At 38.2% G+C, this 14,086-nt stretch overlaps 2 protein-coding genes across 2 annotated transcripts; both read right to left on the reverse strand.

Moving 5' to 3' along the window:
• Nucleotides 1–455: 455 nt before the first annotated feature.
• Nucleotides 456–4,142, reverse strand: LOC144637072 (lactadherin-like). Its single transcript, XM_078496235.1, has 4 exons — nucleotides 3,840–4,142; nucleotides 2,453–2,594; nucleotides 1,560–1,607; nucleotides 456–802 (listed from the first exon to the last, which is right to left on the reverse strand). The coding sequence occupies exons 1-4, from the start codon at nucleotides 4,140–4,142 to the stop codon at nucleotides 456–458; spliced, it is 840 nt and encodes a 279-aa protein (XP_078352361.1).
• Nucleotides 4,143–4,418: 276 nt separating this feature from the next.
• On the reverse strand, nucleotides 4,419–6,492 carry LOC144635514 (EGF-like repeat and discoidin I-like domain-containing protein 3). Its single transcript, XM_078494613.1, has 3 exons — nucleotides 6,022–6,492; nucleotides 4,663–4,804; nucleotides 4,419–4,429 (listed from the first exon to the last, which is right to left on the reverse strand). The coding sequence occupies exons 1-3, from the start codon at nucleotides 6,490–6,492 to the stop codon at nucleotides 4,419–4,421; spliced, it is 624 nt and encodes a 207-aa protein (XP_078350739.1).
• Nucleotides 6,493–14,086: the final 7,594 nt, after the last annotated feature.

Consider the following 14,086-nt stretch of genomic DNA (forward strand, 5'->3'; position numbering starts at 1 on the left):
GCTAGGGCTTTCTACACAGAGCAAAATAATTTAGCTGTGCCTAATAGAACGAAAACCTGGGAGGGTTCCATCAACCCCCCCCCCCACCTCCCCCCCCCCTCTTGTACGGCGGTGGGGGTATGAATTTGCTCGTACGTCCGAGGGTTAATAAAACATACTGCGCCATCCACTGATCGGGATAGTGATTTATCCCGTGGATAGCGAGCGCTATACACATCTTGTACAACTGGGGCCTAGTCCTACCACTGCTGGAAAGCAGCGCTGTTACATTTATGAATTAAGCATAAAGCATGTTACCATTTTTTTTAAATCTATTTAAACAATCAGTAAGTAATTCCAATCTATTCGAAATATCTCTCATTTATACATAAACATGGGGAGGTGATCAAAAAGGTGTCTTTGAAAACAACAGGTGTCGCGGCCATTAAAAAATACTGCTTTGGTTCATTCTGAGCTTACTTCACCTTGATAGCACTTTGTTCCTGTTCACTGTAGTATTGGAAGCTCAATCCATCGTTACTGTACTGCAGATTGTACATGGTTACCCACTGACCGACCAGGTCTCTTCCTTGGGTCGCTACTCCTGTTACATTGGCGAATCGGTTTCCCAGATCTATCTGCAGCCATTGATGTATATCATTAACAGTTGCTGCCCAACTTCCTACTGAGCCGTCACCATTTGGCCCGCCATTTGGAAAGTGCAGTCTGCCTTGGATGGCGAGGTGAAAGTTTGAGTCAGTAGATGCGCTAATTCTTTCGTCTGAGATTGCATAGTTTTCCATGCCGAGTGGCCCTAAGCATTCTAAATGTAGAAACAAAATAAAAAAAGTAAGTTGTTCTGTTCCGTACAGCAGTTTTTAACTGCTAACGAAGTATGTTTTTTTTTTTTTACCGGTTGTATGCTTCAGTTACTCTACATTAGCTCTATTCTATAACCAGACAAGTACTCCTATTAGACGGGAATACCTCTGGTGCGGCTGGTTCTTCAACTTGGTTAAAAAAGGTGTATGCAAATTGGCAATCCACCTTACCGAGTTCTTTGATTGCTACAACCGTACACGGTATGCGTTAAGACACCAAAAGTAAACCAGCCAGACGCACGCACATTTGCAATGACGGCAATCCTGGCTGACGAGTGAGGTAGCGCAGTGATGAGTAGAACATGCTTTGCACCTCGACTGCTGATTAATTTCTGGAAATCATGCGAGTGTACCAAGCTGAGGCAGTGCTTTTTAAAATAAAGTTAGGAGGTGGACTATGTTTTCAAATATTTTAAAAAACTACAATTCCGGGGCTTAGATTCCCGTCCACAGCTTCTTCATCGCGTCTTTTCTGCAGTAGTGCATTTTAAACAAAGGACATCGTACCGATCAGTTGCATCCAGCAATCTTAGCCAACGGTAAATAAGGCGTTTATAGAGTATCCCTTATAAGGCTTGTTTAAAATTAATACATCATCGAAAGAGCGTTTTGCACCAGAATAGCCGTGGTTTCGGCGAATCCGCCAGTTAAACTAGTGACATCTGCGAAGATTTCATTTTACTAATTAATTAAACATACCGTAACATTCCCAACCATGTTTTACTGTCCCATTGCAGTCATCTTCATCTGCATTATGATAAATAGACAATAAATTGTTAAAACGAAAATTAATATGACAGTTTAGGGTCGCTAGAATGGTCAAAATTGTAACTTGAGATTCTTTCAACTGATTTGTTGGATGAACTTGGCTGGGGAAGGGTACAAAATAAAATACTAGAAAAAATTTAGCCATAGTTATGTATAAAATCAATAAATGGTCTTTCCCCATCGTGCTTCACGCGCATTTTTATCAACATCTCAATTTGAGAAAACATTCTTAGAAACTCTGATTCAAATTGTTATATCCCGAGAACTGAGTCTTGAAAAGGGAGCCTGTACTTCAGGAGATCTGTTGTGGTGGACAAGGTCCCCTCAAAGATTGGACAAATGCCCATTTTGTACACTTTTAAAACTTCATTGCGTGGGAAAGATTAGTTTTAACGCTTTGTAAACTGAAGGCCCCCTGATTATATAAATTCGTATTGCATGCGTATCTTAAAGTTTGTTAGTTGAGTTGTTCTATTCTAAATCTGCCTAATGTAAATTCACACGACTCTTAGGACGACCATGTGAATAATGATAAGATTTCTATATAAATAAAGGTGATGCTGATAATGCTGACGAGGATACGAGGATGAGATGGTAGACCATTTATATTATTAAAGGTTTTTGCACGATTTAGGACTTTCATGGAGAGCAGTTGGGCTTAAACACAATTAAAATTGTCTGCATCGTGGGTTCGGGATTTCGTCATGTTTCCTTGATCCATGAGAGCTAAACGTAGATAAGAAGGTGTTAAAAATCATATGAGCGTTTAAAAATACATAACGTTCTTGCATTATTCTACTAAAAGGAAAGTTGTTCCACATTACCTTTAATACAGCCATAAAGCTCCGCTCTCATTGATATGTGTCCGTACCAAGTTACTGGTCGAATACGAATATAGCGTGCTATGATTGGTGGTTGAAGTTCATGGTAAACAACATTTTTCCAGTCTGTGTTGCCAGTGAAATTCTATGTAAAAAAATTAACTTTGTTTAACGACCGAAAAATGTAACAGTTACACAATGGCAAGGCAGTAGCCTTTTCACTCAAGATCGAGATAAAATCGGCAACGAAGCTTGGTATTCTAGAGGTAAGAAAACCAGTGAGTGGGAAGCCCCTTATATCATTGATGAGTACTATAGGCCGCCAATTTACCCATATATCAGACCTATGCCCAGTTGTTCGAGGGGTGGACAACATTATCTACCGGATTAATCACCTTCCAGTAGATAAGTGTTAACAAAACATACCTTGCTACCCACTGATCGGGATAGTGATTTATCCGGTGGATAGCGATATCCACCTCTTGAACAACTGCGGCCAGTTATACCACAAATGTGAAATGGAAATATAAATTCCCGTGTGCTGCGTAGCACTTGTAAAAGTACAATATTAAAAAAAAAATTCTTACTAATTGAGTAGTAAGTGACTTAAAAACTTCATCAGTCGAAAGTCACTTTCCACTGATGAAGGACTGAGCCCGAAACGTATCGAACTTAAACCCTATTCACACCGGGCTTTTTTTGACCTTCTCAGACCGGGGGGGGGGGCTTCGGAAGCCCCCCCTATGTAACTTCCAGAATATTTAAGCAATCACCATGAAACTTATATGATGTACTGTACGTCCGAAATTCTTTCTTTTGGTATACGCCACGTGGGATGATGACGTCACATCACGTGACAATTACATCATGATGTCAAAACAGCCGCCATCTTGGATCCGCCATCTTGGATTTCGATTTTTTTCAAAAATGCCAGAAAACCACCCAAAACTACTGCAAAGCACACAAAATCAATAAAATTATGCTTTAAAACCGTAAAAAGGTAAAAACTAATTTATTAAAGATAATTTTCATTAAAAGAAACACGAAAAAACACGATGTCCGAAGCCCCCCCCCCCCTCCCCTCCTCTCCCGATCAGAGAAGGTCCAAAAAATCCCGGTCTGAATAGGGTTAAACTGTTAAAGGCACTTATCACTCATTTAGTGAGAACTTTATTTTTTAACTACGTACTAGTTATACCACTGCTGTAAAGCAGCACTGTTAAAGGATAAAGCATGCTACCATTTTTTAGATCTATTTGGGCAAATATCTTCATTTATACAAAAAAATATAGGGGTGAGCAAAAAGGTGTCTTGGAAATACCAGGTATCGCCATGGAGGCAAATACAAATAATAAAAATACTGCTTTGGTTCAATTTGAGCTTACTTCACCTTGATAGCACTTTGTCCCTGTTCACTGTAGTATTGGAACCTCAATCCATCCTTACCGTACTGCAGATTGTACATTGTTACCCACTGAGCGACCCAGTCTCTTCCTTGGGTCGCTACTCCTGTTACATTGGCGAATCTGTTACCCAGATCGATCTGCAGCCATTGATTTATATCATTGATAAATGCTGCCCAAGCTCCTGCTAGGCCGCTTGCTGGAAAGTGAAGTCTGCCTTGGATGGCGTGGTGACCGTTAAGTTCAGTAGATGCAGTAATTTTATCGTCTGAAAGTGCACCGTCTTCCATGCCGAGTGGGCCTATGCATTCTAAATGTAGATACAAATTAAAATAAAATGTGAGTTCACCGCTTCTATACAGTCTATACAGTGCCTGGTGTACAGTAAGCGAGGCAGGCATTTTATTCTTTCTAGATATCGGAAACTTCGGCTAAAGCCGCACTTCTGTTAATTTGATTGTTGACCAACAAAGATATATTGGTTTTTTTTTTAAGTATCTAAGCTGGAACTCCAGGAAGGTCGTCAAATTGAAAGAGTGAGCTTTGTATATACAGTGAACCTCGATTTAACGAACCTCTATATAACAAAGTCCTCGATATAACGAACGATATTCTTCGTTCCAGTAAAAGCAAAATATATGGAAAAGAACCTCGATACAACGAAACCTCGATATAGCGAACACATTTTGCCAGTCCCTTGGCCCTTCGTTATATCGAGGTTCCACTGTATTGCTGTTGTTGTTGTTGTTGTTTTTTTTTTTTTTTGAAATAAAAAAAACGTTGTAATGTAACGGTATACATTTAGAATACCTTGAAAACATCCGTAGAGCTCCAGCCTCATTGATATGTCCCCATACCAAGAAACTGGTCGGAAACGGATGTAACGTGCCCTGATTGGTGGGTTAAGTTCATGATAGACGACAGTGTCCTGATCTGTGTTTCCAGCAAATACCTAAATTAAGGATAACAAAAAATAGAGGTAAATAAATTACCGCATTACGCGTTATGAGTAGTAAGTTATTACAAAGGAAATATTATCAAATTTAAACGCTCAAACCCATTGATGACTAGTATGAAAAATTATCCAATGATAACGATGTATGTGGTTCACTTGTTGTTTTTTATTATTATTATTGTTGTCGTTGTTGTCGTTCCTCCTTGTGATGTTTTGTGGAATTCAGAATGTTACAATTTAACTCGCGTTAAACTCAAAGACCTTAATCTAATGTAGCGTTAATTTCCTCTAATTCGGTATCCGCCGAGAATCACTTCTCCTTCGTCAAGTTGTTGTTAAGGTCGCGCAGGACCCTTGTAATCATTAGTATGTATTTATTTAAAGAGTATGCACGAACTGCCGGACGACTGAAGCCGACAACAAACGAAATATTTATGAGAATGTTTGTTTTTAAACTCTTTTGTACAAGTAATTACTAGCAATTGTTCTCCGTTTTGTGCCACGTGCACTGGAACATAGGGAATTATCATTATTAGATTCACAGCTTTAAATATATCACCCCTTGTTGTAAACATTGATTCGGAAGGTCTTCGGAAGCTTCAAAACCTGCAATCTTGTGTCCAAGTTTTCTCCGCCGATATAGAATTTTAATAGTTGATTCGCGAGGAACGTAAACTTGATGTACTCTATTGTGCTATGACTAGAGCGAATTTTTAAATTTCCTTCTCAAAATGAAGATAGCACGTTTCAAAGTTAAGATTTCACATTTTTGCTCTCTAAAAAGCCATTAACTTGTAGCAGTTCTTGAAATCGAAAATTTCGTTCTAGCCATAGCACAAAAGGGGTTATGATTTATCACTAGGCTATATAATCATTTAATTTGGTGCACTGTACTAGCTGAAAACTTGGACACAAAATCGCATTATCTGCAGTCAAACTTTTAAAGGTTTGTAACATCACAGACAACGGTCATCTCTCAGTATAAGGACAATTATGAGTTTATTCCATCATCCCCGAATATTCTTGTTAAATTTTAGAGGAATCGATGTTCAAAATGTAGTGAATTAAAGCCTTACAAGATAACACTCCGTCAAGAAATTTGGCTAATGAATTTAGCAAGGGTCCCACGCGACCTTAAAAAATGTCCTTATGGATTTTGGTTAAACAAGAATAAACCAAACAAGACAAAAAAATGAGCTGCGAGTTCATTTTACCTTTTTTGAGCTTTGTCCTTGTTCCATGTAGTAAGGGAAATTCACTCCGTAGTCACTGTACTCGAGATTATATTTGGTAACCCAGTGTTTGGCACCATTTCTACCCTGTGTTGCCACGCCCGTTATCCGTGTTTGATTACCAAGATTAACCTGCAGCCACTGATCGCCATTATTGGAGCCCGCTACCCACGCTCCCTCTTTGACTCCGGTTTTCAAAAAGTTCAGTCTTCCCTGGACGGCAGCATGGTTCGGACTCAATTCCGAAGAGGCACTGATTTGTCCATCAGAGACTCCACCGTCTTCCATTCCAAGAGATTTATGACATGTTTGAGGTTCTATGATACCAGTAAAACGATCAACAAACCTTGCAAGATATGGCTTGGAAATAAACAATACAAATGATGTGTGGCACTCAACTGTTGTTGACCGACTATCTTCTTGATTTCTTTTGTGCATGTAATAGGTTTTCATGTCGAAGCTAATCACATCCTTACAGCAACTAAAATGAGTCGCCTTCGTCAGTTTACTTTAACGCTGGTAACTTCCGTATTTCCTCAAACAAGCGCCGCCCTTGAATAAACGCAGCGGTCCAGCTGCGAGGATATTCCGTTTAAGGTTGCCCGCGGATATTTATGAGGCTGACAGTTCCCTTTTTTAAGCGCGTTTTTAAACGGGAAAACGTGAAGCGATTGCTTAGATTTTTGAGAATCTGTATAAGTTTTATAGCGATCAAACGCGATTTGTTTAAGTTATGAGCGATTGTCGGTAGCCTTCGTTTTTAATAAAATCCATTTTTTTTTTAAATGCCGCGGTGAATGATTTTGTAATTACCCCACAACGCTGCCAAACAGTTAAAGTTTACTCACAACAACTTACAGGAAAATCCACTCCGTAGATTTCCTGAACGAGCGACATCTTTATTTTGCCTTTAAAAACTGTTGTGTTATGCGTCTGACTTGACCGTCGCATAAATGTGATACTTATAATAACCTAGTACCAGCCAGTTTTGAGGCTGATGTCACCTTAATCTTGCGTGTAAAAATTCAAAAGCTCGTGTATAACATCAAATGTGAGCAGTTCGGTCGGAAAGTCAGGTACATTTGCTTTCCAAGTTCTAGTCGCTTTGTAAACCCCGCATTTCGAATGAAATTATACTGTTGTTTTCGAAGAGAGGTGCTACTTTCAAATTCCGCATGATCTTCTGCCACTTGGAAATAACACAGCCTGAAATAGTTACTACTAAAATGACAATTACCGTTCCTACACTGTGTCATGTATTCCCTGGTGACGGCAGAAGAATCAGAATGCCGCGACACATCCGGGTCTTCTGAAGCCCTTTCCGCGCGAATATTCAAAAGCTCATTAGACAAAGTAGACATAATAACAAAGAAAGTCAGTCAAAAACAGTCACCACTGCTCAGGAATTCAACTTTTACAAGAAAACGGTTTAGTTTACTCGTTACCATTCATATGGGCTGAAAACCAACCATCTTTATTGACTGCTAACATTTGAAGTATATACACGATCATGCTAACCTTTACGCACAAGATTAAAGTGACATCAGCCTCAAAAATGGCTGGTTCTGGGTAATTATAAATATCACATTTATGCGACGGTCAAGACAGACGCATAACACAACAGTTTTTAAAGGCAAATAAAGATATCGCTCGTTCAGGAAATCTACGGAATGGATTTTCCTCTAAGTTGTTGTGAGTAAACTTCGACTGTTTGGCAGCGTTTTAGAGTAATTACGAAAAAAATCACCGTGGCATTTTAAAAATAATCGCATTTGATTAAAAACGAAGGCTTCCGAAAATCGCACATAACTTAAACAAATCGCTTTTGATCGCCAAAAAATTTATTATTTTATATAATTTAAGCTTTATTCTTTTAGATTCTCAAAAATCTAAGCAATCGCTTCACGTTTTCCCGTTTTAAAACGCGCTAAAAAAAGGGGAACTGTCAGCCTCATAAATTTATACCCGCGAGCCACCTTAACTAAAAACAAAAAGTGAACTGTCAGCCTCATAAATTAATACCCGCGGGTCACCTTAACTAAAACAAGGCAACTCTAAAACAGCATAGGAAATTTCATTTCACCAAAAGCGTTGTTCTTCTGTCACAAGTGATCATATTTGACCGCTCGCCCATTAACTTCTCTGTTCTGGCATTTAAAAGTGCCGGAAACAAGGAATGGTGACAATTAAACGACGCGTCTGTTAGTTATTGTTAACTTTTCGTACAGAAAGAAAATAAAGTGTGAAATTTAAAAGAAAAATATCTTTATCGCGTCCAAATTACACATGACACATGAACATGAAAATAAAAATACCATGGCAAAGATACATCTGCTGTTCCGAATATGGTTATTTTTGTTTCTCCCCTTGGCAACCTGCCTTCGCACGAAAAAAAAAAAAAAACTGAAGGCGGTTTAAAAAGATCATTTCCAACTTTGCATAACTTTCTCAGAGAAGTGTTTAAAATTAAACATCAATTTTTTTTTCTGGCTTCATTTCCAAAATGAAATCGTTCACAAGTTTTTCAGTAAAAAGCCTTCGAGCTAAGGCCACGAAATATGCAACTGCGTGTAAACGCAATTTTGGTAAACTAAGTATCGTTTCCTTTCCACAGTCAGGTGTTACGGTTTTCTAAACCATCTGCGATGTACATTGCAATATTCGATATGTTAGTCAAAATAAGTCAAGCCAAGTCAGTAACAGCTACTGGGTTGGGTCTTAACTTTTTTTAACCTTATTTTATTATTCATGAAGCAACAACAACAACAAGAACGAAACAGAGAAATTCCTACTTCTTTGGTTTATTCTAATGGAAAATTTTGAGGAGCAATAGAACTTCTGAATGGAGTCCCCCCATTCCAATTGGAAATTCGTTCGAAAATCCCATTAACGTTCTGTATCTTGTGCACCAGTGTTAGGCTTCTTAGCTTTGATAACTTTCGCAGTTCTGCCGAAATAACGCGTTCTTCGGTGAAACGTCAACTAGAACACTTTCTTCCCGATAACTGAATTCCCAACAGTAGTTTCCGGCTCGCTTTGTCTGCTGTACTATCTGGTCTTAGAAGGTAAAAATGGGGACCAAAAAATTATGAGAAACAAATGCTGTAAAATAATTTTTTTTGTTATTTGGTTGTTCGCTAATTGTCAAATAAAGAGTTACGTAACACAAAATGACGGGCTCTTCGGAGAAACGCCAACTAGAACGCTTTCTTCCCGATAAGAAATTCCCAACATAATTTTCCGGCTCGCTTTGTCTGCTGTAGAATCTGGTCTTAGAAGGTAAAAATGGGGACCAAAAAATAAGAAAAAATACTGTAAAAGAAATATTTTTGTGATTTGGTTGCTCTTTAATTGTCAAATAAAGAGTTACGTAACACGACTCACCCGCTGCATTACTCAAAACCAACACAAGTTCAAGTAAGCCAAGGAAAGACGCAAGCTGAAACATAATAAAAACGTTTGCATGCATCAAGACAAGAAGAAGATAAAAAAGAAAAATATTGTTTGACAAACCTGAAGACTTGAAAGAGGTATTGGCATGGCCATGTGTACATGGGAGTACTTTGCAGCAATAATGACTTTCACAACAGTGAAGAAACTTTAAATACCGCAGGTTTGTTAGAATCTGTTGTTTGTTATTGTTACCATCACAGGGAGGGAGTTTTTTTGTTTTTAATTTTGTTGGTTTATTTTTTGTTTGTTTTTGTTTTCATTTCATTTTTGACTAATTCAGTGTTGGTATGCAAGGTGTGCCATCGATTTGCACTGTCTACCTTTGTCATCAAACGCTGGCTACTGAATAATTATGTGCTGCGAGTAGGCTGTAATTTCAGGCAAAAAAGTCGCAGGTGTTGCAAACGAAGCAAACCGTCGAAATTAAAAGAGAGTAGAATAAATAGTTCAATTGTGGGGGATGACGGGGGGTTGATTTTACAGCACCGAAATCACTGCGGGTTCTGTTGTAGCGCTATTAATAATATATTGACATATTTTGGCCAAACAAAGATAATTTTAAAAGCCACATTAATGCTAGGGAGCTTTTTGTATTTACTTCTGTTTGTTTTGTTGTTTTGTTTGTTTGTTTTTTGTTTTTCTCATTTTTGAGTGACTAAGTGTTGGCATGCAACGTGTGTCATCCATTTGCACTACGTTCCTTTGTCATCAAAATACCTCAAGACAAACTTAAGTCCTGAATATGTTCTGCGACTACGCTGTAATTTCAGGCGAAAAAAAGGTCGCAGGTGTTTCAAACGAAGCAAACCGTCGAAATTAATGGAGATTAGAATAAATAGCCCAATTGTGGGGGGTTACGGGGGGTTGAATTTACAGTACTGACATCACTGCGGGGTCTGTTGCATATGTTGGCCAAATAAAGATAATTTCTGAAGCCACATGAAATAAGAATTGAATTATTGAATTGAGTTATTCTTGTAAATTAACAGCTGGTTTAAATGAAGTATTCCTGATTAAAAAAAGGTTTAAGTCATGATATTTTTAAATTACCTTGTCAACCTTACGCGTCTTTTTAATTCTCAACGCTCCGTTTAAAATGTAGTTTTCAATGGCTTCTATGAAGTATGAATTCATAATTGTCATGCATCTGCCTCAAAATAGTTTCATTACTACATGGGTAACAATAAGCCGCCTCCGTGTTCAAAACATTTTTCTGACAAAATGAATGATTGTTTCTAATATTTTTTAAAACATTCAAGGAAAAAAAATACTACTTGAAAAATTAAGAACTGAGAAGTTCCGTTTCAACACTTTAACTGCTGATCCTGAACAGCGTTAAATTAAATTATAAAAATTTGGACCCATTGTCAAACAAACAAGCAATTATTTAGGGATATTGAAAATTTTAAACTAAGGAACACTATGGACAGTTCTCCGAATTAAAAAAAATATATATATATAAACTTAAGAAAATGGTAAAAGCTGTTAAAGCTGTGCACACTAAACATACCAGAGTGTCATTAAAAAAAAAATGAAAAAAAAAAAAAAAAATATGATCTTACAACTCAACTGGATTTCTATAAACATAACGTAACTCCAATTCCCATTGGGGATAATGTGAATTTAACTGATTGATCTTGCTTGTTAAGTTCGGGATTAAAGCAGGCGATATAAAATATGTGATTCTTCTTTTCATCCAAGGGTGAACACTGTGGTTAAAACGACCATACTGTACATAGCTCTATCGGCTTTTTACCTTATTTATTATATATTTGGGACATTATGTATTCCAGCCACGTATTTGAAAAAAGATGGCTATATTTTCATGAATGTCAAGACATCGTACAGAGGGGTAATAAGCCTAGGCTAAGATAGTCCTAATTGTGGTGAACATCCACATAAAAAGGGTCAGAAAGGAATAAGGCAATTGAGCGATAATTGCCGTGTTTTCTAATGGATAAAAATCAAGGGAGGATAAAGGGTTAGAGAGAGAATCCACAATATAGGACGTATTCCAAAGGTAATCCCTCTAATGCTATTATTAGACATGGTATCCAGTATTCCCGCGGATGTTAACGTGCGTTGCGTAGATGTTCTCGCGCGTTTCCGTGGAGAATGCAAAGGCCAAAACATGGTTGCCTGCGGAGTGGGATAATTCCCCGCCCCCACATCCCCTAAAAACGCGTGAGAACATCCACGGAACGCGCGTTAAAATCCGCGGAAGTACTGGGTACCATGTCTAAAAATAACTTTAGAGGGATTGCCTTTGGATAAGGCCTTTGTGGGGGATTCACTCTTACCCTTAAACCTCTATTGATAAAATCGGACGAAAATGGATAAACTTGATTCCTGTTCACATTTTCAGCCTCACTAGTGCCCTCCCTTTGTCTCCGCCGGTTTTGACATAGCATTATTTCGCATACGTGTTGATTGATTCCTTCTTATTCGACTCGAGGAGTCGCGTGTAACTTTTTTTCTTAAAAAAGTGCACCTGTCCTGTATTTAGAGCTTCATGATCAACTTTTCAAGCAGAACTCAATTACCTTAAACCTTAAGAGCGATCGGCCAGAAATTTCACCTGGGGGTTTGCAAAATGAAAACATCGAAAATCCCCAAACTTTGCCAGAATATAGGTCCATGTGAACTATTTCAAGAAAAAAAATACTTTGAGTTCAATTTCATTTTTATTTTACGCGAACGGAATCAGTTTTCATGGTGTCAACACAGCCCATCACTTAGACGTCGCCTGACAATAAACGAAACAGTAAATCCGTTCACTAAACATATGAATAAAAACAATACACATTTACTAACAATCTGATGGGTTAATTATTTAATTCCACCGCCAACTGAATTTTTTTGGGGATTTTTGAGCTTTGTCAACATTTTACCGATTTTGGCTGGCCCAAAATTAAGTAACATTGAGAAGGTACAATGGCACTTTGGTTCATGGCTTAATGTCATATCAAGTATACCAAGCGAAAGAGCAATGTTTCTTCTACAAATATCTGCAATAAAATTTTTGGGCTACTTAAAACTACGAAATTCTAGCACGCCAAACAGAAGTGACACAAAGGTCAAAACACGCCATTGCTCGTCACGCATTACGAAGCGTAAAATCAACAATGTGCTCGTTAAAAGTTGATAAGCCGCTTTTTTACTTCAGTAATCTTTGGTATTCCGAACATAAACCTGGTGTTGACTTCCATTTATCTTGTATGATGGATTTTGGTTGAAATCTGAACTTTTACCACAAGCAAATTCTAATCGTCGGTCAACTGACATGACAAATTCCGAGTTGTTTGGAACATTCGCTATCGTTTCTAAATGAACAAATAATAAAAGTTAGGTCTTACCTGAAAGCGATTTCAGAAGGAATAAATGTAAATATGTGTGTAACATACCAATGCCACAATTCAGGCGAAATGGCTTTCATTCCACTGTACACTTTCTTGCGATCGACCTTGCTTTCCAACTGACTGGCGAAGAATGCGTTACACAACAGAATTAAAGTTGCTGGGGTGGGGTGGGGAAGTGATTTGTAGGGCCAGGGGTGGGATCGTCGGCCCTTGATGAGCCCGGGATGATAAGCCCCATCTTAAATTGATTTTTTGATAAATTACTTGCGTTCAGCTTTGCAATACTGATATCAAACGTTTAGCTTTAAATGGCGCATACATTTGCGATTTCTTTATCACACATTTACGATTTATAAATTGTACATTAATAATAGGCATCCGTCGGTCAGGTTGACCATGGATAGCATCCTAGTTGTCTGCTTGGCTTGAGCACCGGCGTCTGTGGCTGAAGAGGACGATGCGGATACAGTCTTTGTTACAGAGACTGCATCTGTGCTCTGTCTCTGGTCTGTCGAGGTTGTCGCTTTGTTTTCTGCGGATCCGTCTCTCCGTGGCAGCTTGTGTCAGCTTCTCCTCACCTGATTTGAGGTGTTTAGTCAAAGCTCTGGTCGGCTGCTAGGCTCTTCCAAGACTCTGTGTACATTGCGATTTATAAATTGCACATTTTGCGATTTATAAATCTCGCGTTTGCGATTTATAAATTAAAAGTTGGATATCTTGTGATTTATAAATCACAAGACGACCTATAAGGTCCACGTTTTTTTTTTTCTGTGGGAAGTTCATGCCAAAATTGGGGTGCGTCTTATAGCCGAGTATTTTCGCCCAACAAAATCTTATGACCGCCATTTTACCGGAACTTACAGTTAAAACAAGAGAAATGAAAAACCCTAATGTCGCGCGGGTATTGACTTTTACAGTATTAAAGATATAAGAAATACTTATTATGTAGATATAAAATACTTATTATACGTATATATATTTACCTTGATTTGATAAAAGGTGTCTTCCGAATTTTGACACAACACTTCAATAGTTCTGAGCCATATTTCGGCAGAGAGCGTTGAATGAGGGCTAGTTTTAGCTCGAGGTGAACGTTGATTACTCTAATTAATGTTTTTTCGAACCAAGAAGACTGCATTTATGGCATTTTGATCAAATTATGAATACCTACAATTTAATTAACTTGTTTACAACAGTTCACGGCCGGAAACCACGCATATCGAATTGCTTCTCGC

Source organism: Oculina patagonica, chromosome 13 (assembly GCF_052425735.1).
Source record: "Oculina patagonica isolate OP01 chromosome 13, crgOcupat, whole genome shotgun sequence".
NCBI classification, from domain to species: domain Eukaryota; kingdom Metazoa; phylum Cnidaria; class Anthozoa; order Scleractinia; family Oculinidae; genus Oculina; species Oculina patagonica.